Source organism: Fomitopsis serialis (assembly GCF_022376445.1).
Source record: "Fomitopsis serialis strain Sig1Antser10 chromosome Unknown B0H18scaffold_30, whole genome shotgun sequence".
Taxonomy (NCBI): domain Eukaryota; kingdom Fungi; phylum Basidiomycota; class Agaricomycetes; order Polyporales; family Fomitopsidaceae; genus Fomitopsis; species Fomitopsis serialis.
In genome coordinates, this window is record NW_025954990.1 from 149,293 (window position 1) to 173,191 (window position 23,899).

General features: G+C 55.5%; 7 protein-coding genes across 7 annotated transcripts; 2 read left to right on the plus strand and 5 right to left on the minus strand.

Annotated features, from left to right (window-relative positions):
• Positions 1-1,038: 1,038 nt before the first annotated feature.
• Positions 1,039-2,997, plus strand: B0H18DRAFT_1118792 (uncharacterized protein; the record flags this gene model as incomplete). Its single annotated transcript, XM_048033848.1, has 7 exons — positions 1,039-1,087; positions 1,151-1,264; positions 1,314-1,364; positions 1,426-1,543; positions 1,594-1,743; positions 1,802-2,655; positions 2,732-2,997. The coding sequence occupies 7 exons, from the start codon at positions 1,039-1,041 to the stop codon at positions 2,995-2,997; spliced, it is 1,602 nt and encodes a 533-aa protein (XP_047893791.1).
• A 317-nt stretch (positions 2,998-3,314) lies between these two features.
• B0H18DRAFT_1005261 (uncharacterized protein) lies at positions 3,315-4,645 on the minus strand. The gene is made up of 7 exons (XM_048028551.1): positions 4,525-4,645; positions 4,097-4,468; positions 3,944-4,038; positions 3,800-3,884; positions 3,601-3,727; positions 3,485-3,540; positions 3,315-3,423 (listed from the first exon to the last, which is right to left on the minus strand). Exons 2-7 carry the CDS (start codon positions 4,181-4,183, stop codon positions 3,400-3,402), a joined length of 474 nt encoding a protein of 157 aa, XP_047893792.1. The 5' UTR covers positions 4,184-4,468; positions 4,525-4,645; the 3' UTR covers positions 3,315-3,399.
• On the minus strand, positions 4,521-7,942 carry B0H18DRAFT_876111 (26S proteasome regulatory complex non-ATPase subcomplex Rpn1 subunit; the record flags this gene model as incomplete). Its single annotated transcript, XM_048040473.1, has 11 exons — positions 4,521-4,721; positions 4,775-4,893; positions 4,950-5,340; positions 5,395-5,729; positions 5,781-6,159; positions 6,216-6,472; positions 6,521-6,918; positions 6,970-7,415; positions 7,467-7,631; positions 7,699-7,755; positions 7,817-7,942. 11 exons carry the CDS (start codon positions 7,940-7,942, stop codon positions 4,521-4,523), a joined length of 2,874 nt encoding a protein of 957 aa, XP_047893793.1.
• A 223-nt stretch (positions 7,943-8,165) lies between these two features.
• Positions 8,166-11,264, minus strand: B0H18DRAFT_932918 (DNA mismatch repair protein MutL). The gene is made up of 14 exons (XM_048041745.1): positions 11,042-11,264; positions 10,856-10,993; positions 10,630-10,802; positions 10,469-10,562; positions 10,281-10,415; positions 9,984-10,224; positions 9,840-9,933; positions 9,636-9,789; positions 9,473-9,581; positions 9,147-9,419; positions 8,977-9,091; positions 8,766-8,922; positions 8,552-8,713; positions 8,166-8,486 (listed from the first exon to the last, which is right to left on the minus strand). The coding sequence occupies exons 1-14, from the start codon at positions 11,129-11,131 to the stop codon at positions 8,220-8,222; spliced, it is 2,202 nt and encodes a 733-aa protein (XP_047893794.1). The 5' UTR covers positions 11,132-11,264; the 3' UTR covers positions 8,166-8,219.
• Positions 11,265-11,389: 125 nt separating this feature from the next.
• Positions 11,390-13,693, plus strand: B0H18DRAFT_1005268 (uncharacterized protein). The gene is made up of 2 exons (XM_048028552.1): positions 11,390-11,704; positions 11,768-13,693. Exon 2 carries the CDS (start codon positions 11,785-11,787, stop codon positions 13,393-13,395), a length of 1,611 nt encoding a protein of 536 aa, XP_047893795.1. The 5' UTR covers positions 11,390-11,704; positions 11,768-11,784; the 3' UTR covers positions 13,396-13,693.
• B0H18DRAFT_1005269 (cell morphogenesis N-terminal-domain-containing protein) lies at positions 13,694-21,623 on the minus strand. The gene is made up of 11 exons (XM_048028553.1): positions 21,510-21,623; positions 21,077-21,462; positions 20,939-21,005; positions 20,626-20,894; positions 20,114-20,577; positions 19,931-20,054; positions 19,733-19,870; positions 19,478-19,678; positions 17,015-19,426; positions 16,807-16,961; positions 13,694-16,755 (listed from the first exon to the last, which is right to left on the minus strand). The coding sequence occupies exons 1-11, from the start codon at positions 21,538-21,540 to the stop codon at positions 13,890-13,892; spliced, it is 7,113 nt and encodes a 2,370-aa protein (XP_047893796.1). The 5' UTR covers positions 21,541-21,623; the 3' UTR covers positions 13,694-13,889.
• A 946-nt stretch (positions 21,624-22,569) lies between these two features.
• On the minus strand, positions 22,570-23,206 carry B0H18DRAFT_1005272 (uncharacterized protein). Its single transcript, XM_048028554.1, has 3 exons — positions 22,913-23,206; positions 22,661-22,865; positions 22,570-22,592 (listed from the first exon to the last, which is right to left on the minus strand). Exon 2 carries the CDS (start codon positions 22,851-22,853, stop codon positions 22,686-22,688), a length of 168 nt encoding a protein of 55 aa, XP_047893797.1. The 5' UTR covers positions 22,854-22,865; positions 22,913-23,206; the 3' UTR covers positions 22,570-22,592; positions 22,661-22,685.
• Positions 23,207-23,899: the final 693 nt, after the last annotated feature.

The window sequence follows — 23,899 nt, forward strand, 5'->3', positions numbered from 1 at the left end:
CAGCGGCTTGTGTTGGTTCCGCTTGAGTACAAAGCCTGAGAGTAAGAAGAGACACTATGAGAACTCCAACCCAGGCTCATGCTACTGCCGGCTTCATCTCCGAAGGAGAATGAGGCTGGGCCGAATAGACAGAACAGACATGGGGAAGGGGGACGAAAGGTGGCTGAAGCACACGGTACTTTTGTTGCATTGACACTGGCACGTACTCTCCTGGCGTCATCCGATGATTTTCCAAATCTCTTTCTGCTGCCCTGCCAGCAACTGCCAGAGTATAATTAATAGGTACGTTCAAGACATTCCCACAATCCGGAAGCATCGGCAGTTATGCTCAGATGCTTCGGAACGGACTCATCGAAGAAGGAGGAAGCCAGCGGAGAAAAGGTACTTACGACTTTTGGGCCGTTCAGGCTCGTTCAGGTGATTCTGACTGCTTCTCGATAAGTGTCGTGGAGGCACGTCCCGTCGACGTCTCGGCCTGGTATCGATACTGAGCAGGCGTCATTGGGGTGATACATACGGACGGCGTCGGTCGGCAAGCTGAGGACGATGGTCGCACGCGCTGCCCAATCTCTGTGAGCTTCGAAGTTGATGTGATGCGGCAAACTCGACTATACCTTTCCTTGCATTACCAGCTCCGGAGACATCTGGAGGCCCGTCAGATTGGCATGGGATGCCCCAAGCTAGCCCATATGTGTATCTTGGCACGTCGCGGCCAATAGACTCGGCGGTCAGCGGGTTCCCTTTACTGAACGCCCCGGGCTGTGCGCAGGCCGGAAGCAAGGCAGGTTAGAACTTATAGAACCAGATTCGCGCTGTGATCCTGTGATTGGGGAAGCGCTCTGGCCTGCAGCCGATGCGCGATCGCCACCGTGACGGTCTTCGTGGGCCCGCTACACCGGACTCGTCCCGAAAGCTCGCAATTTCCCAGGTCGCTTGTCATTGTCCCCCGTTGTCCCCTATCGTGTCCTTTCTTCCGTACCCTCGTCGAGACCGGTATGCCTCACCGTGCCTCCCGGTGAGCGCACATCTACCTCTGGCATGATCTCGTACGCGTTGAAGGCTGCATGGTTCGCTCTTTCTCTCTCGGGTGCGTAGCAGTCTCCTTTCTGGCAGTGGTCGCTCCGTGGCATGAGAACTCATGCCCTCCCAGGTCTTCTTACTAGTTTGGTGGTCCTACGTTACTCTGTCGTCGCTCTGGGGGGACACTGGATACCCGTCACGTACGCCATCGCCAATACGGCGATGCAGGTAGTATTCTGCTTGGGTATGTCATGCATCCGCCAACATATAGACCACCAGCTGAATCTATACAGGCATGATATGGAAGATGAATCCGTACGCAATGCCGTCTGGGTTCTGTAGACGTGAGCTTCATTACTTTCCTGCCTGAATAATACGTACTGACCACCATGTACCCTCACACAGTGCAGGCCGCACTTGTGACCCTCTCATGGTTCGCTATGACCGGCCTGTGCGCCATCATGACAGTCTCTACGTCATTGTCGATCGTGCGTTCCCGAGGAAAGCTAAGCGTGGCAGACTTGTGAGTGGCATACTGGCCCACTTATTCACGGCGTGCTCATGAGCACGCAGCCAACGTTCCCTGGAGTGGCACCCTGTGTCTATGCCTGTGATGGTCGGTTGCTTGGCGATATTCTTTACTTTATGCCTTGTTGTCTCGCTCAAGCTCCACGCAATCGAGGGGGCCGACGGCTTACAGTGTGATGTCGCTCACCACGAATGGTACGTATATCACTGCGTGATCGACCTTCGAAATCTTGGATGGCTGACTGCCCCCTAGGGTCCGTCTTCTGGGTTATGCCGGTATACCCCTTCTGTTTGCAATACCCTCCCTAGTGCTTGCTTGTGCCTCTGTCGTCCTGCTACTGTCTAGTCGACAACAATCTACTCATCCCCCAACCAGTTACCAAACCTCCCAGGCCGACGCCTTCACCGCAGTCCCTGTGCGCCGCTTGCAGTCAGCGAAGCGGATCTCGACGCGGTCCTCCGAGCGAGACACCCCCATTGAGCCCGAGCTCCGGACTCCCGCTACGGCCGTCTTCGACCCAGACGTGCACGAGATCCCGAGGACCACGTCGACCACCCCGACGGCAGAACACATGATATACATTGTGCCGTCCCGGACACCGTCCGACCATGGACGGACGAGCGTCGGCCGCGCGCCCATCAGCCCTATCGTAGCGCGCCACAGCCGACACTACCACCTGCCGTTCTCCTGGAAATCGGGCTCGGGGTCGAACCTTTCGCTGGGGCAGACGTCCGCAGATGCACGCCCGAGCAGGTCAACGAAGTCGCCCTCGCCGATGTCCTTCCTGCCGCACATGTCGTCGAGCAGTGCGCGGACGAGCCCGGAGAACATGCACGTGTGCCCGACGCTCATGTACGGCCAGCCGTCGTCGCCGACCTTCCTGACGAACCTCGGCGACGACTCCGTGAACGGCCATTCGGACGGCGGCGTGTTCTGGGACGAGGAGACGGGCGCGTTCGTGTACGACGGCGAGGACGACGACGACGAGACGACGAGCGGGTCGATGCGCTGGGCCCGCCCGTCCGTCGCGTCCGACTCGACGAAGTCGCCGGAGCTCGAGTTCGCGCGGGGTCCCGGCGCAGGGGAAGGCCCGACGATGTACACCTGTAGGTCCCCGTTTGGCCATCTCGGTATCGCGCGCATGGCTGATGAGACCCCCGCGCTGTCTCACTTGACGTACAGACCCCAAGCGGCCGTCGTCTTCGGACGTGGCGGTGTCAACGCCCGCGTGGCGCAGTGCAGACGTGTGGCGGACACTCTTCTTCGAGACTTTCCTGTCGTTCGCCCAGATAGCCGGCGCAATCACCTCGCTGAGCGATGTCTTCTCCGGGCGCGGTCCGCCCACGCCTTTCGGCTCGCAGCACGTCGCCTTCCTGCTCTTTGCATGGGCGCCGACAATAGCGTTCGGCGTGCTCCCGTGGCGGCGGCTCATGTCGCTCATCCACTGACGGTTCTTTGGGTATTTAAGTAGATCTCGAAGTCGACTCCAGAGTGTCACCATCGTTCCTTCGGTCGGCAGTGCGTCATCTGTATTCGTAGTCAGTCGTATTCATAGTCAGTCGTTACTTGCTGCTTGTGCTATCCAATAGGCCGTATCCTAGGGTCCATAATGCTGTCTACACACGTTTGCTTGCGGGCTCCACCAAGAGCCTATATCCCAGCTGCGTAATCTCTATGCATACCCTCGCTCCAATGTACTTGTACTTGTGTTGATTGCAATCACTCCTCTGGGCTGTGGAGATTTCTATGCAGCATCTATTGCATTTACTCGTTGAATTCGTTGAACAGCGCAAGAAAGGTGGCGAAGTCTGTAGAGCACAAGAAACACACTATCCGAAAGAACGGCTCAATCAACCGCGACGAGACACGAAGTTCTGTGAGAGCGAGTGGGCTGAGCTCGCAAACGTATCGGAAGACATGGATATGGCGGCTTACGTCGAGATCCTGTTTTGTTGCGACCCCAAGCACGAACTTGCGACTGTAGTCTGTCACTGACGAGTGCAACAGATCCATCATTGACAATCAGCCTTCCTTCTCAGGATGAAACGTACCGATCGCAAAGACATTGTGCCGCAGGAACTCCTCCAATTCTGGCAGCGGCGTTGACGGCGTAATGATTGTATAGGGATGCGACGACGACCGATTGAATTTGGTCAAGTGTGTGATCACCCTGTCGTCCTAGCAAGGAAGGAACGTCAGCGCGTTAGGATACGCCATGAAGAAGGGCTTGAGACATAGACATAGACGTACAGGGGCAGCCTGCCCGGCTTCCCACTTCTCCTTCAAGGCGGCAACGTCGAGGTAGCCAAGAGGTTTGCGGTGTCGGTCGAGTACCCTGTGTGCGTATCATTCAGGCATGCTGTTCTGATGCAATGCAGATTAGAGGTGACTTACGGGATGTACGAGAAGTCTCGCTCATAAGCCGACTCGATCGCTCGTGAGATGGCTTCATCGGACGGCAGCGCAAAGGCGGGCGGGAGTTGGAGGTCCTGCATGTTGAAGGTGGTTACCTCCTTTCATGACCAGAGGTGTTCTGAGTCGACGTACCTCCACAACCGCTCCCCGATATTTGTCTCCCTGAGGCAGAACAACTCCGTTAGGTTGAGACGCACTTGCTGTCGAGACTGTAGCCATCGTGGATGCTGAAGGTTATCAGTAACTACAGGCTCAAGCTAGCCAAGTGGAAGTGTAGAAGCAAGAACAGCGTCGTGCAAGTCGAAGTCGAATGGCACCATATTGTGCTCGTGCAATGGGCAGTTTCACCACGGGAGGATCTTGAGCGGCCCACTTTGGCACCACGGCAAAGGCCGAAGCTTCAAGCATCCACGAATCCCAACCTCGAGTATCAAAACAGCAGCAGTATTGGGAGTGGACCTATTACGCTGCTGAACGACCGAACACTACTGAGGGCCCATGCGAAGGTGCGAGAAAGCTAGATTCATGCGACGAATTACAATTATACTGATAGCAACTACAGCTCCATCTGGTCCTCCTTCTCGTACCCCGGGTTTTTCTGCAGGATGACGAAGCCCTCCAGCACATGCGCGAAGGGGATGAACTCCTCCGTCGCGAGCTCGGCCCGCTCCGTCGTGCCCAACCGTACTGGTGTCGAGTGCGTTTGGAAGCCGGAGATCGTTCTTGGCTTGCCGGCTTGGCCGACGACGTCGACGGCCTGCACATAATTGGGTGAGCCGGGGTCGAGCAATAAACAGTATGACTACACACCTGACCAACGCGGACGGTGACCGGGAAGCTCTTGAGTTCCTCGTTGAGGGTAATGAGGAACCTCGGATACATCGCCGTCACGAGGAAGTACAACATCCAGTGGTACTTGTCGAGCACGACTGGGAAGCAAAATATCAACACCAGTGACACATTCATACTTCACGAGTCGACTCACAGCCTTTCGCGTCTGTAAACGCGAGCAGCGTAGCCAACAAACCCGCCACACCTGTTCTGCTCATGATGTTGCGGTCCGAGAAGAACGGATTGATAGTGAGCGTCCCCTTGCCCATATGTACGAGTCCCTGCGCGATGCGGACCATGAACAAGCAATCAGGCTCCTTGTAGTAGTAGCCCGCTAGTTGTCGGAGCATCTGTGCGAGCCGGGCGTTGTTGGATCCAGCACCGACCAAACCCATGGCGAAGATCGCGTTGAGTGCGACGGCGAGGTCGTTGTCGTGGCTGTACTTCGAGAGGGTGTCGAGTACGGGAAGCTGAGGATTTGATGCGCTGAGGAGGCCGAGGGCTAGAGGGACCGTTTTCCGGATGACAGGCTCTCCATAGTGCATCTGCGGGCAAGACATTGTAATTCAAACCATATTCCAGGCAAGCGTAAGACTCACGAGGTGGTTCAGTGTCCGCATGGACATCTCTGAGCCGACCTCCTCGCCCATCGAGACCAACGCAATACCCAGAACAGCAAAGGACTGGAAGGTGTCGTCTTTGGGGGGCTCCTCCGGCGCGGCATCCTTCTCATCCTTCTTCTCACCGTCCTTCTTCTCGTCCTTCGATGGCTTTACGATATGCTCGTCGCAATGGTGAAGCATCTCCTGGATCTTGAGGACATCACCCGTGCCCGCGTACGAGCACGTTTGTACGAGGATGACCGCCTGCTTCGAGATCGGGTGCTCGATCGCCTTGAGGGTCTCGATGGTCGCGTCAGAGCCGTCCTGCAAGCCTGCAAAACGTCAGCCGATAAGTCATCTCAAGAGTGCTACGAGCGACATACCGAGGTAGAGAAGCGCCAGACCAAGCAACATGAACCTCGTCCACTTTTCCTCAAGCTGCTTGTCCTCGCGTTCCATCAGCGTCTGCAGGATCGTACTGGCGATTTCGCCATTCCCGCTGCCAACGAAGATGAAGCCGAGTGATAGTGCAGTCAGAGACGCGATCTCCATCGAGATGCCATCGTCGCTGACGGTCGGAATGAGCATCTGCAGGAGATCTTCCCTGTGCGAGCCAACGTAGGCGAGACCAAGACCAACAATGGCGCTGATCTTCAGCGAGGCAGCTTTGTTCTCGACGTATTCGCCGAGCAGGGCTAGGGCCGCGTCGGCTTCTGTTCGTACACCGCAGTTGAGAATACCTGTCGCGAGGAGCGCGCCCGCCTGGAACAAGCATGAGTCTCACAAATCAGCATAAGTGAGAGGTATGCGGAACCGACCTTGATGTACTCTTCCGGGACGTAGGTGTATTTGTCGACATGGCTGAGACCGACGTCCGTGTCCCACAGAAGACTGAGACCAAGACTTGCTGCGGCACTCAACATACCATGGTCCTTGTTCTTGTAGATCCAGCTGTTGCCCTCCTCGGCCTCGACCATGAGCTTGTCGTTGCCGAAGCCAGCGTTGACGAAGGCATTGACGAATGTGCCAGCCAAGTTACCCCGCGCCGAGTCGACATTCGCAGCCGCAGACGTTCCTATGCAGAACATCAGTATTACTTTGTCAAGTGAGAGGGAAGACGCACTTGTGTTTTCAAGATGTGACTTGTACACATCCTCCAAGCTCTTCGGCTCCAGAACACCCAGCTCCTTGCCAAAGTCCCGGAAGTGCTCACTCAAGTGTGTATTGCTCAAGCACTCCACGACGTCCTCTGGCAACTCTGACTCGCCCTCGTCTACACCATCCTCTGACATTTGCGGGTCGATCCATTCTCGTGGGATTTGGGCGCGGGCGAGCATGAATGCGAGCTGACGCTTCATCAAAGGGTTTGCTGGGGCGTTAAAGTCCTTGCGAATCAGCTCAGGGTCGCCGAGACGTATTGAGAGTGCGAGTGCTTGGGGGAATTTGTGTTGCTGGCCGTAGATATTGTGTGCTGTCCGGAGGAATGCGCGGTCGTCTGGTGGGGGTAGCAGATTTACGCAGCTGCATGAAACGCGTCAGCGGTGGGCACCGAAGGCACAGAGTGGGACTCACCGAATCATGTACTGGCATATCCGCTCATACGTATTCTCGTCCACGAGCTCCGATATCCGGTCAACAATCTCCAACTCCTCCAAGAGGTCGACAGCATCTGGTTCTGCGTTGTGGTGGAGCAAGAATGCCGCGCACACCATGGCCAGATCTTGGAGGTCGTCGATGTTCCCAATGACCTGCGGAGCCTTCATCGCTTCCTGTGCGGCTTCCGAGTCTTTCTCCAGAGCAGCGGTGGTGTCCGACTCGCCAAGTATGCGTGCACTGTACTCCTCTCCTAGCTCTGCAGCTAGGTGACGGACGTACTCATGTCCCCATGAGCCCGGTTCCGAGATTTGCGAGCCTGCGGGCTTGAGGGACGCGGAGAGCAAGCGGTAGCGGAGAGTGCCTCGCGGCTCGGTGTCCGAGTACGTCATAGCGAGCACAGACAAAATATCTGCGAACAAGCTCTGCAGGGATTCAGTTGCGAATGCATAGCGTGGAGAGCAAGGCTAGCTCACCTTGTTCTCTGAGGGCGCCCATGTCTCGTACAATGACTGCAGCTCGGGATAGTGCGGATGCAGGAACTTCAGAGGTTTCGGAACAGATGTCATAGAGGACGTGGAAGTTCTGATCAGTGTCCGAAGTGTCTCCAGAGCAGGTCGGTACAGATCCGTGTTAGGTTCCTTAACATGTCCATTGTCAGTGACGCGAACGCGGTGCGCCAACGTAGAGCCAGCGAGAGTCGCGTACCTTGAGTCGTTCAACCAGCATTTCTAGCTCATTCTTGAGCTGAAGGTCCTCCTCCGACTGAACGATGAGCGCATGGCGAGTCAGTCGGCGCGAACAATATAGATACAGTGGTACTTACCAGATCCTCTCCCGCCTTCTCATCCTCCTTCAGCTTACCATCAGCTTTCTCCTCACCCTCCTTCTCCTCCTTCTTCTTCTTCGGGTCCTCAGAAGTAACCGGGATTGCAATAGTTGGTTCAGGCATCGTCAAATGGGTGGTGGATGGCAAAGTGAGAGGAGTGAGGTAAGACTCGAAGGTCGGGTGGCTGAACGCGTACGCGTCGCGTCCAATTTCGTCAGGATTTCCGAGCACCTGCCATAATGGGCGCGCCGATATTACAACTATTTCATCAAATTAAGCATCAAATTCGACACATGTGACCATGCCCGTTCGACACTGGCAATGGCATGCATTGGACTGCCGCAGTGAGGACTCAAAGGGTAGGGAATTTGGAGAAGCTCCTCAGAACCGTACATAGTATTCAGCATCTCTCAAATACACGGTACAGATCCGGCAAGTTCGCGACTTGAACGACATCCCGGTCCAAGAGCGACTTCGGCGCAGCGAGGTATCGAGCCGCCGCCGGGAACAAGACGTGCTGGATCTGCCACTGCACCGCCTTATCCTCCGCTTTCTCTTGCTCAGACATGTCCTCCAGGGATATCTGGATTACCGGCTCTGGGACGTAGAAGAAAGCTAGCTCGCGGAGGAAGCACTCGAAGCACTCTTTCTCGGCCGTCCAGTCAACCTACCAAGGCGGGTCCGCGTAAATGCATGTTTCACGATTGTAGGACGCGTAGCTAGGGGACGTACCTGGGGGCCGAGACGCATGAGAAAGAGGGGAAGCTTGTCCAGATTTGGGGTGCAGTCCCTGAGCAACATAGGGAGTGTCTCGACTTTGCCGTCCGCGCTAATGCCCAGCGAGAAGTACTCCTCTAGCATCTCCCGCCGTGATATCAGAGTATCGACGATGCACTACCAACAGCACCAATCAGTGTAATCCATATGCGTACGCGAATGCACGCACGTCTACGATCTGTGGCCGCGTCATCTTACTCCGCTCGACACCCTCTTCCACGTCGACTGCGAGGGTCACCAGCGTACGCAGCGGTGGTGCAGGGTCTAGCCGCAGTCTGCTCATGTCACCGAATTGTCGGAGACCGAGCTGGTAGAACAGCTCCTCACTATCAAAGATCAGACATCCCGCTGACCGCTCGATAAGAAATAACGAGGCTCACGCGAGGGCTCCGTGGTTGATGAGGTACAGCTTCGTCGAATGCTGAACGAGCGATAGACACTTGTTCACGTCCACAATACACACGAATGTGTGCTTCTGCAGTATCTCCGTGAGATCTAAGCTCCAGTCAGCCACCCCTCAGCATCAACTACAGTTGCAACGCAAACGTACTATTATGCTTCCCCTTGACCACTGCTGCCCGCAGCTGCTTCACTGACGACAGATAACATTGCGACTCCTTGATCTCTCTCACTCTCGGTGCGTTCTGGGGAGGCGTCCCCGTGCCCGTACCCGTGTTGGGCGAGCCGCCCCCCGAGCCGTTGCCACTCCGCTGTTGCGAGGGACTGAAGACGGGGAACATCGAGTCGAGCGTGCGGTCCTGCAGAGACGTTCGTACTTTGTGTTGAGAAAGCATCTTCTTGGGCCTCGCTGCTTGAGAGGTCGCTGAGCATCGACAGAGTCAACCTAGGTGAAACGATAACAGTCTGGGCGCGTACGCGGGGGCTCAGCTTCATCGACGTCCATCTCGTCCTCGTCCCGCGCACGCTTCTTCCCCTTTCCGTTGTCCTGTGTTGGCGTCTCGGCGATACCGCCCGTGAGCAGAGTCTACCGGAGACGATGATTCACTTCGACCATTAAACCCAGAGACATTGCACTGACTTGATACTCGAACACACGGCTCTGGCTCTGCCCGACCAGCTTTTCCTGCAGGGCATCGCATATGCGCTCGACGATCTCGTCGTCATTAAGGAAGTGCACCTCGCGCTTCGTCGGGTGGACGTTGACGTCCACGGAGCGTGGGTCGATGTTCAAGCTAGCTCGGCTTTTAGCAGCTATACAGGATGGATGTTGATTAGACAGTACCTGAAGTAGACGTAAGGCGAGGCGCCTTTGGGCAAGACGCCAGTGTAGACCGCCTCGACTGCTTTCCTAATTTTGGCAGATTCCACCAATCGATCTGACGGCGTATAAGTCGCAACAAACCGGCAGAGGACCTAGGATACTCACGATTGATGAAGAGCAAAAACACTAACTTCTTCGCTTGGTAATTCGCACTGGTGAAGTACGCCTCTGCGTCCCAGGAGCTTTCCTCTGGTACTTCCTCGTCGGCATCCTCTTCAGAGGGAGTTTTGGATGAGACTGTCGTGTGCAGCAGCTCCTTGGCGATGGACTGTCCGTAGAGCAAGCGGATCGCCTGGGTGGTTGTTGACGACGAAGGCGTGGATACGTCTGGCGTCGGTGATCCTGCCTAGCATGGCTATACTCAGCGAATGCGAACGAGGAAGGCTAAGACAAGGGTGTCACCTTTCTGCACGTGAAGGATACATGGGGATTGTGGATGGCATATTTGGTGACGACATCGAGGATACGAGCGTACTCTTCCGATGAGCTCCTCAATGCAGACAGCCGTGTTGGCGTGTTGTAAAAGAGATTTTCGACCTATATTTGTAGGGTTAATAGGCGTCGATGTGCTTCTCATCCGACGAGCGCACAGTTATGGTGGTGCCATCGTTGCCAGCACAAGGCTTAGGGTCTGCAGAAGTGCCCGCTTTTGCTAGGGTCAATGCGCCGTCCGCATAGCATGCTCTGTCAGCACAGATGCCATTCAGACGATCAATCAGAGACGCGCATATATGCGCTATCGACTGCTTACTTCCACGCGCAAGAGTCTGCCCTTGTCTTTGTGACCACTGTCATATGCGCCACGTAGGAGACAGAAGCAAGCGCTTCACCACGGAAGCCATACGTCGTCAGGCGCGATAGATCAGAGAATGTAGCTAGTTTGGACGTCGTAAAACGTTGTGCAAGGATTGGAAGATCGTCGTGCTACCTCCTCACGGGTATCAGCAGCAGCAGAAGTATCTCAGCGCTTTACGTACACGAATTCCTGACCCGTTGTCCTGGATTTGCAGCAGTTTCATGCCGCCATCCTTGATTGTGACACGTATGGAAGTAGAGCCCGCATCTAGACTGTTCTCAATGAGCTCTTTCAACGCAGATGCTGGTCTGTGTATAATCTTCACAAGAGTCAACATGTTTGACTACGTTAAGATACTTGTACGCACTTCTCCGGCAGCAATACGGTTGATGACCGATTGTTCAAGCTTGCGTATCGGTTGCGGACCTGGTTCGGAGGGCGACGGTTGTGTAGCCATCGCCAGTGATAACAAATCACATGGAGTGGTGAGTTTACGTGTGAATCTCAATTTTTATCACTTCGCATGGACGTGAATACTTGGAACGAAGTCTGACAGAAAGACCCTCCAAGAGATTCAGCAACAAAGTGGGAGGCGGCTGGTGAGGTTGTGGCTGAAGCGCTGAAGACGCGCCGCCACAAGCGCGTTATGAAGAATCACATGACAAGTGACATTGATGCGTTTCAACGACTGCCATATATGGAGACCCTACCAAGTGCAAGACGTCGACATCCGCATCTTTCATCCTCATCTTGCTTTCGGCCTCCATCCTCCTGCCTGCACCGCCTCTCTCGCTGTCGGCAACGACGACGGCGTTCCCTTTGTTCTGCGGCTGCCGACATTCGCCACAGATTGCTCGCGACGACGCATGAACAGAACCAACGGTCTGGCGGGGCTCCTTTAGCGCTCCAAACGACCTAGGACATCTCGGTTCCTGGTTAACTACGCGGACAAGGCCAGATTGGCCATTCGGCTGCTCCAAAGAGCAACAGGGCGAATAGTCTTCACGGGATTGTCGCGGCGAGAAAGAAGGTACGTTCGCTCCGGCGGTCGAGGCCGATGCCTGCGAACTCACGAGCCATGCGCCTCGAACAGTGCAACTGTCCTTCGCTATGCCTCCGACGTTGTCCGGCGGCGCATTCGACACGCCACCATCCACGCCACCGCGCGGTCGACAATCATCACGTTACCCTGCATCGCTCACCCGTGGCGACACTGGACGTGTTCCATTGCACAGGCGGGGGACGTCAAAGACATACGAGCGGCTAGAAGACTTGCTACGGGAAGCGGGATACAAAGAGACGCGCGTGTTCACACCTGAGTCGGAGCGAAAGGAGGCCCGAGATGCAGAGAGTCGTAAAGGCAGTCTGCGTGGAGGCGTAGACTCGGTGGTAGGCTACCTCACGAGCTGGGTACCGGGGTCAGGCAGAACGGAAGGCGCCTCCCATGCCATGAGCACCACGCCCCCGCACGAACCCAGGCTACACTGGTCCCTTCCTCCCTCGCCCCTTGCTCATAAGCACAAGCTCCCGGATGAGAACGGGCGACCACGGAGTCCGCTCTCCGCGTCCCCAACCGCATCGACTACCACGATTGCGTCCTCCACCGACAGCTCGGACGGGCGCACCGTCAACTATAGACACTACGCTAAACACGCACAAGCGCACATTCCCGCTCAGCCACAGCTGCTCCGGCCAAAGACCTCCGCTTCAAGCAACCTCCGCACCTATGCGCAGGTCTCAGCCGCGCAGGGCTACCTTAGACATATGGCCTCCGCGCCGAACATGCCCAAGCGCCGCCCTTCGACGCGTGAGATGTCCGTGGACCGCCATTCCGTCTACGCCGTGGACCGTGGACAGCCCTCGCTCCCACCACGCTGGCTTGAGTCCGTCACGAGAGCGGTCGCAGGAGCGGGCGATCCCGAAGCACATGTCGGGGGCCCGCAGCCCTCCCGCAGGCTCAGTCGGACGTCCTCACGCGCTCCGCGTGCCAGAGAAAGGGGGGGCAAGTTCATGCTGGCCGACCAGACGAACCGCCAGACCCGGAGTGCGTCGGGCGCGCCGCCGGGCCTCACATCATGCCTCGCGCGCGCGGAAGTGGCCCCGAGCACAGTCAGCACGGCGCAGGTGATGTGCCGGTCTGCACCTGCGTCCCGCTCGTCTTCGCGCGTTGGCGACAATGCACGGTCTGGCACACGGAAGGCGCCGGTCGGCGCGCGAAGTGAAGCCTACAGCTTCTCGTCGAGCCGGCCGAGTAAGAGCGACGGCGTACCCCTACTCGCGAGTACGTGCGTCGAGAACGACGCGTGGAGTACACATTGGGTGAATGGCCATCGCGTACCAATCACGGTGGCGAGCCCTAGCGACGACGGCGACGACGAGATGTACTCGGGCGGAGAGGACGACGACGACGACGACGAAGGGGAGCTCACGTTGGCGCGGCTGCTCGTCCCGCCAAAGCGGCAGTACTCAATTCAGAGCCTGCGGAAACATCTGCATCAGAGCCAAAGCCGGAGTAACCTGCGCGAGCGCGAAAACCCCTGGGACGAAGACGGCGAGACGCTTGGCGCGGTGGGGCGGGCGATGCGGAGCCCGACGGACGACGAAGACGATGAGGGATATGGGTGGCAGGCGTTGGGCATGCCTGGGTTCAAGAGTGGGACCGTGAAGAGACGCAGCGGCATCCCTGGAGGCTGGGCGGCGAACTTCACGAGTCGCTCATAGCATCTTCCGGTCGCACGTCTCATTGGAAGGATTAGGCTGTCTCATACTAGTAATGTATCACCATCAGCACCGACTCCGTTGCTTGCATTCATCACAGCAAAAAGGCTTCGTATACATCCTTCCTGGCAATGACTTATAATGGTATACTTAATTCATCTTGGTCCCCTTTGCCTTGCCACCTAGGACGTACATTTCCGTACACGTACAGCATGCACAATCTTTCTCGCCCATCATATACTCTTATAATGCTGTAGACGAAAGAAACGAGGACCCCTTATATCATCGATTGGAACAGTCACAATTGCGAGCTACGTAAGTGAGGATGTGATTAACGCGACATGAGCGACGAAGAATTCGAATTGTACATGTGCCATCCTGAAAGTCCCGGTGCGACATATAGACATAAGGATACGTTATGAACGGGGTAGAGTACAGTGCACGACAAACCAGCGAACATCAACAAAGCAATGGCAAACGAACGAACAGGTCTAGGGTCAATAGTGATGTGTGGTATTCGACGTGAAATGAGGGATTGAAGGGGAATCGAACTCGAATAGGTCAGAGCCAGTATCGTCGTCAGAGTCATCCGAATCTTCGTATGGAGACGCCGGCTCGATGGCATCGACGTCGAAAACATCAGCGAAGGGTGTCTGTGGGACGTCGCCGGTAGCGTCGGATGATTTGGCCAAGATAGCAGCGACACGAGCTTCCAGCTGCCTGTTGGCATCAGGGACAGCAGGCCGCTCCTCCTTGAAGAAGGCACTAAGCTCATGGAGGTTCTGCACCATCTCCCCAAGGTCGTCTTCAGGGTGGAGTTGCTCGTCGTACGGCGAGGTTATCTCGGGGTACTCGGTCTGCGAGAGCGGCAAGTCTGGATCATACGGATGCACGACAAGCCGGAGGGCGTAGAGGTTCTGCTTGCACGTCTTGCGGAGAGCGTCACAGTGCGGGACGCACCAGCCAGACTCTTGCGGGATTCCGAAGATTTCTGCGACAGATTCGACCTCCTTGGCATCGGCACGCAAATGCGTATATAAACTCATTCGCAGGACGTGCTTCGCCGCTGGTCCTCCAGATATCTGCATTGGCTCATCAAGAACGTCCAACGCCTGGGATGCGAGGTCCGTCTCGAGCAAGCGCAGCAAAGGCATCAGGAGTTCCGAGCCAAGTAGGTCCACTGGGCGCCGCGTTTCCCGCTGCTGAAACAAGACCTTCAAGATCTGCATAGTGCTTATGCGCAACCATTGTTCCTTGTTCAAGACGAGGCCCATGAGGAGTGTAATCACGTTTGTCCAGTGACCCGAGCCATAGTGTTCGCGAAGGCTGGCGACGGACTCCCGCAGGAAGTCTTCCTTTGTACGGAACCGACTCTTGGCAAAGGAGGTCATGATACGGTCAATACTGGGGCGTGCCTCTTTCTCCGCTAGTCGACCGATGCTCAAGGCGAATTCTTGAAGGTCTGCATCCTGCTTGCCATCGATCATAGCTTGTAGACAGCAGGGTAGTGCGACGACATAGAGATCGCGGACGCGGCCCTCGGACGGATCTATGAACCTGGCATCGTTGACCTTCGCGAGGCGTTCCAGCAACTTGAATGTTGGAGCTGCTGTACTGGAAGCGCGCAATCCAGTGAGTAGACACGGCTGCAAAGACGAGGGGCCCTGCCATTTTTCTGGCTTATGGTCCAAAAGAGCCTGCATGATTTCCGGGTCGTCCAAGTCCAACCTACCCAACAAGGCGTCCAGTAGCTTGAGTGCATGAAGGAATTCATCTTCCACCGTCGTCGATAGGCAAGCGACGGCGCACCAGAATAGCACAGGGATCAATGAGGGATCAAGCGTGCCCCACGACACCATAGCCTTCAACGTGCTGATCATCTCGACATTGAACTTGCTAATGCCAGGCTCTGCTTCTGCGATGGAGCTACCGAGGCGTCCTAAGAAAGCTGCGAGATCCGCTGGGCTGACGGGTGGAGAGAGGGCACGATACAACTGCAAGGATCGGTGGGCTATCTCGCGCTTCACGGAAGCCGTACCCCAGGTCACCGCCCAAGCCCCCCAATCGATGCGTATTCGTGGGTACAGTGGTTCAATGAGATCCAGAACGGCGCTCGATAATCGTTCGAGCCTGGCGTCCGCCTCCGTCGACGTTTGTCGATCTGGTCGCAGCTCCATGTCAAGCTCCTGTTCGATTCGACGCAGGGCAGCCTTGAGATCGGAATGTGTCCGGTATAAGGAACGGTCAGCAACCTCGTCGAAGCCCGAAATGCAGCAACGGAGGAGCTGAACGAGCATGTGTCGACATCGTCGCTGCAACAAGGGCTGTACGTCATCGATATGCACAAACAACGCATGAAGCAATGAGCAAATGTGCTGCTCCAGATCCCAGTGACGATCCAACGTTGCATCCGAAAGGAAGAGAAGGGCGAATTGTGACTGCGTCAGGTTGAGTCTCGGCTGACCGGAGAACAAGATGTCGAAGTCGGACCACTCTTCGATCTCTTGGGCGTCGAGCTGCTTGACTTTGTGATCATAGACAGGAATCATCCGCGTCGGGTGTATACAACCGGCGATATTGATGAAGATATCTTTGCCAATCGCGCTTTGCACTAAGCACGCGATGACCTTCGCCGAGCAATTGATGAACGGTGCATTCCCGACCTTGGGTGACAGGTCCAGCAGATACTTCACGACAGCTAGGCCGTTATGCCAGTGAGGATCGTCCACTAGTCGTGACCACAATACCAAGATCTGTTCGGCGTAATGCTCGACGTATTGGGAGGTGAGCTTCATCATGTGGAATACCACTGAACGGCCAGTTCGCGACAACCCAGATTCCTCGGAATCATCGATGAGTTCGATACCCGAAAACCAGTGCTCCAGCGTCTGCAACAAAATGAGCGGACTGCCTTGGGCGTTACCGTCCAAAACACGCGGGATCCACTCAGAGAATTGAGCAAGTATGTGAGGCGCCTGTTCAGGATGCTCTCCTGCAAGAACGTCGGAAATCGATCGATGAGCATGGAGGTAGGCGCTGGGCGAAGCACTACAAACTGCTGCCTCGAATCGCATCAAAGGGAGAAGGCCGGAGTATTGCTGGTGAATCCCTTCCAGTATGGCGAACGAACGACGGCGGATCTCCAGAAGCGGGTGACACAAGTTAGAGAGACCCAGGCATACAGCTTGACTGAAGCTGAAACCATGCACAATTGCAGGGTCGCTGATGACATCCGCTACGACGGCGAAGAAGCGTTCGTTACTGGTGCCCAGTTGTCGCGTAGTCACGAATGCTCTGACGAGCACCTCGTCCATTAAGCGCTTGTCAGGCGGTGTGTGTACCAAGAGCGACCGAAGAGCCTTCCTGTATTGTGCATCAGCATTCAGCCAAGGAGGAACGCTACACGAAACTCACTTGCCAGCCTCCTGATTAGGCTCATGGAAGGAAGCTAGAATCGCAGTCAGGCGATCGAGAGTTGCAGATGGGTGCAGCGGCTTCAAATCATCGTCCGACACGGACTTATCCATTGGGGACATAGATGTATGATCAGGGGGATAGAAGGCTTTGTGCTATAGAGTAGACGTTAATTGCATGCATCGCCGGAAGAACGGGGTTCACTCACACACAAAGCCGCCATGGCACCTACGGCAGCATTGGACAACGCTCGTGTTTCTAGCTGGAAGCTCCGGATACTCTCTGCTTGGTCGGTAGGGTCCATGTGGAATTTGGCAGCGGCGGTCTGCATGAGCACGATTCGTCTGGTCACTGTCTCCGACTGTTTCCCCAACTGACACCATTCTTCGCAAAGTCGGTACAGAGATAGATGCATGTGAGCAGGGATGAAGCGATCTGAATCGTTGAGCGTCGCGAGTCCGTCAAATAATCTTTCGACGGTGCCACAGAAATAGCGTCGTAATCTTTGGAGAGAAAAGACGTCGCGATGCTCGGGAGCAGCTAAGAACGATTGCATATTCCGGATGTACTTCAGCACGTGTGCCAAAGCGGTTTGTTTGCCAGACGACCGTTGTTCTTGCAAGAGATGAGCAGTCAAGTGGTAGATGCCTGCCACAGCCGTGTGGAACCCTTCTTGACGACGTGCACGGGCCCCTCCCGCGGGTGCCGCAGTGGTCTTAGGTCGCTCGTCGTAGAATTGCCGGGAAGCAAGTATATTGAGATCCTCGAGTAATTGGGAGTACGCTCGTGCGGGGAAAGAACTGATACATGACACGGCGATGTTGCGGAAAGTGGAAAGTTCCGAATCGAGGAACTGGCTGAGATACTTGAACATGTCGCGAGTGGTCACCATCTGGTCACGTTCGAAGTTCGCCTCAGACCTGGCGCGCGAGTGATCGCGCATTGGATAGTTCACAGTTGGCCTGACGTCAGACACCTGAGCAGTCGCGGACAGTATCTTGATCCAAGCGTGCCACTGCAGAATGACCCGCCCGTGGTCACTGAGCGATTTGGACGTATCCTTGTCGCCGTGTGAACCGGACCTCGGCGGCAGGTTCATCGGCATCTTACTCTGTACCCCTGCTAGCTGTACGACATTTTGATGGTATCGGCTTGTCGCCGCAACGATCTGTTCTCGGAATGTAACGAGGACGCGTGGCATGCCCTCCATGCAAGGTCTGAGCAAGGCAGGGAATACGTGCACCCATATTTTCCGGTCCTGCTCCGAGTCACTCTCGGCCAATCGCAACGCTATCTCCCCTCGGGGCGCCTTCTTCAACTGCTCCAGACGTGTCGTTTCGGTTGTGTCCATCATGTCTTCATATGCATCTAGATATGCAGCTGGACCAAGTTCGTCGTGAAGCGCCGTGAGGATGTGAAAAGATGTCGGCGTGCGACCGTCATAACGCGACACCAGTGTCGACTGGAGATGTACTTGTAGGATGTGGAGAAGACGGACAGCCCTGACACCGTTGAGGTAAACGGCGCGCCGGTAATGTGCCAGTAGGAACAACGCCCCCGCTTCGATCTCATCCACACGGGAAATTATGGCTTCCAGGTCCTCATCCGTGAGCTCCTCTTTGGGGGTCTGCTTGATCCTGTAGATCCACTGATCGACAAAAGTGATCCAAAGGGTCACCAGCCGCGAGCTCTCGACGTTCAACTTGAGCCCAGGTCCTTCGCTACACATGAGCGTCGGATCGAACAAGAAGGCGGAGAAGCGGGACAGCAAGGCAGAGGCTTGCGCAGGGTCGTTCATGAACCGCTGCAGAGCCTGAGTGGCGGCCTCGCCCACTGCTGGTTCGACGTGGATGATACCTCGTATCAGCATGTCATAAGCATCCTCGACGGCAAGAGAGGAGTGCAGACAGCGCGGCCACGACTGGTACACCGACTGCAGAATGCTGATATGAGCAACCAATTGATTCGGGTATGCAACGGATCCTTCGGGATGTCGCCGTATAGTGAAGCTGTGGGCATCCTCGTATGTCGGACTGAGGCGTGTCGCCGACCATTGCTCATCTAGGGCGGACATTTTACCGACGGCCTGGAAGCAGCTCAGGGCGAAGAACTTCAGACATAGGCTGCAGCGATCGAGGAAGTCGGCCCAGCTTGTCTTCAACATTAGCGACGAGGGCAAGGGTTCCGCAGACAGTGGGTAGTCCTCCTGGCTGGGCAACTGCGTGAAATCGGTGGAACTCGGCCAAGAAGGGGTTGGTTCCTCTCTCTCCATAACGTGAAGTGAGAGCAAGACGGCCCGCGTGCCGATGGCTATCCGCTCTGGTGCCAGTGAGCTGGAGAGACTGGCTGATTGAGCTGTGACGTTGCGTTCCTGCAGGAGCTCGAGACACATCTCGCTTCCGGATTCGAAGTGCCGAGATAGTACGAAGTGTATCATGTAAACGAAAGGATCCAGGTGCTCTTCCTGAGGAGTGATGTTGAGCCGGTTTGCGGGGAAGAAATACCTGAGGATTGATTCCACTTTCGAGGTTGTCGTGGATGCAGGCTCGTTACACCGATATAGGTATGTCCACAGGAGGCGAAGGACTGCGTTCAACACTTGTGTGCGGTACATCCTTTCCTGTTATCAATGTCAGGTGTGCATTTTCACCCCAGCGGCGTAGCTCTTTACCTTAAGCTTGCCGAGGCCAGCCTCAAGGCATGCGCTCCAGTTCTTGGAGAAGAAGTCCTGCGGGGCAACGCATAGCGTAGTCACTGCCAATGGATACGCGACATGCCAATATCTAGGCTTGCTCATCATGTCCCTTGCTCTTGGATAGATGGCTTCCATCGCCTTCGCCCACTCCGGGTGATTGACCTCCGCCTGAGCGGTCTTCAAAGGCTTATGTCAGCGGAAGCCACACCCAAGCACGCATTAGAGGCTCACCTTAGCTATTGGATGGAGCATATAAACGAGGGTTTCTGCGAAGGACGTCTTGAGGCGATTGCCGTGCGCGTTTTCAAACGACTTAGACAGCGAAGCCATGAAGTCTGCGCCTTCTTCGAAAGCCTCAGGTGGCCACACCTACCCACGCAGAGTTAGACACGCTCCAACAAGAATCAACGTATTGTGCGGTTCTCATACCTTGATTTGCACATGCTTGAGACCCTGCACCAGGTTTTCAAATTTGAAGTCCGCGTCTTTGGGAACCAGACCTGCTGCCACCGGCTTAAGCTCGATCAAGAAGCGATCTGTGACGCTTTCAAAGCTGAATTGCAGTTGGAAAAGGTCAGACAAAGTACACGCAATAGAATGCTAGTCGCTTACCGGACATTGGCAATCTGGCCCAACAGCCTCGCATAAAGCTCTGCATTTATTCGGTGATTCGCAGACTGAGTGAGCATCTTAACATCCGGTCTCTTGAATTGCTCGAAAGTCAGCTCCTCCAGGCTCTGTCCGACAGCTTCACCGAGCCCGTCTTTAGCCATTGAAAGAGTTGCAGCTAGTAAGGCACGACACATGATGTAAATCGAGGCGAGTGCCTTTCGCTCCATGAGCACCGACGAGATGTCTTGCACTCGTGCGACTCGCGCGCTGCCGGATGGTTGCGAAAGATGATGGTGTACAAGCCTCTCGTCCACGCCATCGTTTTGCGACTTCCGCCAGCGCATGACGGACTCGACTACTGGTTTCGCGTGCTTATGGGCGATCTTCCCCAGCGAAGTTAAGAGCTCGTCCAATTTCGTATCCACGCCTGGTCCCATGAACTCCGTCAACAGAGCGTCGCGATCCTACGCGCATATATGAAAAAAATTAACGCATATAGTGAACGCACATACCACCGGCTGTCGCAGGAACTCTTCTATGTGTTGTTCGCCTGAGGCAGCGAATCGGATGAAGATGGCGTGCAAAGCGTAGTCCGACGGTGTTCGTGGATCCATATTGATCTTATCCTCTATGTCGAAGATAGATCGTGACACCTCCAGCGGGGATATTCCACCAAAGACGTTCGGTTTGCGAGGTACCGGAGGAGGCGTGGAGGGCGCGAAACCATGTCCAAGATCGCTGCCAGCATCTGAATAGTGGAATATAGAGCCGGATGTGAATGCTGCGAGCGGGCATATGCGTGGTCCCGAGCCTTGGACGGCGCACCGCGGGTCCTTGACTCTGTGGAAGCTGGCGTAGAAGGACGGAACTGCGGCGGGCTAGCGTGCGACGGCTGGTGCCGATGAGGCACCGGCGGTAGGTGTCCAAGAGAAGAAGTAGAACGATTGAACGGGTTTTTCAAACAGGATAGGCCTGGTGATCCAGCACTGGCACGGGAGGAGCAGGGTCCGTAGACTTCTTGCTGAATGCATTCCGGAGTGACGCAAAGGATGTCTTCTTCGCGAAGGATGATCCACCACCGCTGGTGTTGGAGGTAGTGAAGGAGACCTGTGTGGAATGCGCGAACGGCGACTTGACTTTCCGACTGCTGTTCTGCACCGAGTGTACCGAGTCCTCTGAGGTAGTGGAGTCGCCTCGAGAATGGAAATAGGACTTCTCGGCACGTTCGGGAAGAGCCAAAGGAGTCAGGATGGTAGGCGAGTCTTGCCCTGAGCTCGCGTTTCCCCAGAGGCTGTTACCTTGCGTCCGTCCGAAGATGGGAGTTGAGCTGTAGTCATCCTCGTCGAAGTCTGCGCAAGGTCAGTGCTTTGAAGTGTCCACTGAGCGCAATACATACCAGGAATCGTTATCTGAATACCGTCCGACATGACTCCCCTCTCTAGATGCACCGTTCACAGACAAGACGTCCTGGACGTTGGAGGTTGCGGTAGACAGCGCGCATACAGCTGCATACAGTCGGCGTCGCTTGTCGGTGCGTGCACAGTGCAGCCTGACATTGCCCTCGGTGGCGTGGGAATTTCACGAATATACAGCTTCAACAAGTCTCCGCGCCCTAGAGTGTCCCTCTTCGACGTGACTACCACCGTACCCACTCCCAAAATTTCGTTTTTGTCTCAGAATATTTCCGAGAATTGCCTCCTGTACAACCCGAGGCGTCTTTGGGCGAATGCGACTTATGCACGCCAATTCCATGAGGTATGAGCGCTTCAAGTGGACGACTAACTTGAAGGTGGTATCGCCATGCTGCTCGAGCCTACCACTTTGGCAGAGCCATAGCCCGTTGATCCGTCCGTACAAATGGGTAGTTACCTGTGTACTGCAACACTGAGCACCACATGAGCCTCAGGGTCTTTGGCGTTCGTTAGCGGCAACCCTTCAGGGTCTTAGCTAGGGTCCTCGAGCCACATCCTCCGCAGTGGCGCATATGGTCAGCACAAGCAACGCCCTGTCAAAAAAACAAACGCTCGGGGGTTGTGTTTCCAAGTTCCGGTAGCAGCAGAATCATGATGGAATACCGCTTGCGACGATCGTTGCTTCAAGTTGACGTGAGGCGCAAGGGGCTGGACAGTGGAGAACGGAGCACACTTAGTGCGCGCAATTGCCAGTCTGACTCTTAACTTTGTTCAGGTATGTTGGCCTGATGTCAACTCCGCCGCAGAGGCACGAAACAGGTACGTACCCAATGGGCTGGGTGCCTCGGAGATACGACTAAGTGTTGTACACAGCAAGCAAGACATCCATGTGGACTCATTGCAGATTCTCGAGAGTCTGTGCCAGTACGCGCGCGCCCCCAGTAGTATCTTTCTCGCAGGAATACACGGTGGCGTCAAATCGGTGGTTTCGTCATTACCTCAGCTCTCTCGAACATCGGTTGGACCACTTCGGGAGAGCTCGTTCCAGAGCTGGATTGGAATCTCAGGTAAGATCCCACACAAGCGGCAAATGACGTGCAAGATTCACGACTTGTGGCTATCTTATTTCCTCAAGGCCTCATGCGTCGCATTTCACAGTGTCATCTGTGGCTCGGTCCGTATGTATGGCCGCTTAGTGGCCGATAGAGCATCCGCGTCATAACAAAGTTTTGTGCATGTGCTGAACACCGGTCTCTAGACCCTGACTTCGCCTTCTCGGGCTGTGGCTTAGATGGTTTTGTATGCGTTGCTGTCGTCCTGACATACATGACAGTCACCAGGTGAGCCTCTTGTCGATGTACTTAGGTTATTCTGACTGATACTCGAGGCGTCAACCGGCTGGAACATGAACATAGCTGCGTGGATGTACAGCGCTCAAGCGACATAGGCTTCGATGTCAATCTACCTCAGACGGTCCGGGCGTCCGTCAACGTTGTCTACTCGTTTGGCGAAGACGAGAACAGGATCGCACTCCATGCAAGGCCACTCCGTGATCGGGCTGAGCAGACGCTCGGCATCATATCTCATCGACATCATTGACATTACTTACACAAGCCAAAGTTCAAACGACGCGCAACTTTGTTTTTGTAGAAGCGCACAATGCGTCGATAGTTGGATGCCCATCTATCATTGCAGTCACAGGCTGGCTCATCATTTCTACACTCGCAACAGTCGGCGACTCGTAGCCTGTGCTGCTCATGCTTCCCTCGGGCTCTTGCTTCCACGTGTGCGCGCCGACTCTCGGAGTGGCGAAGGGGAAGCCACCCTGCCTAAGCATGCAATCAACATACACTCGTGCATCATGAGCAGCCCTTCTCTCTGGGCTCTTTTGGCGGTGCGTCGCTCGGTGGGCTACATACGCCACTCGGGCACAGTGCGCAGAGCGCAGAGCCAGCTGACTCGGACCATGGGAACGATCTTCCCTTTAATTTCCGACTCGGGATCCCAAGAACCATCGCCTCGCTGGCGTGTGTACGCCTTCGATAGTGGAACGGTCTGGCTCGCCGTCGCCGACATGTCCTTCTCTGTGCGTATTTTACGCTGCCGTCATTGTCAATGCTGATCGTACGAATTCTTCCGCCGGATAGCCTTAGTCGCCTCGGACCGTTGCTCCGATTCAATTCCCCGATCATGCCCAAAGCCTGAACGTACCGTTTGACGTTGGACGTCGAACTTGGACGTTTAAACACCGGACCGTGAGTCTCTGGCTGTAAGTCGCGAATGCATGACAGGCTTTTCGAAGCATCGGTAGCTTCGTGCTCTGGTCATTAGTCCCGAAAGAGCAAGGCTGCTCTTCCACGTCGTTCTGGCTCGT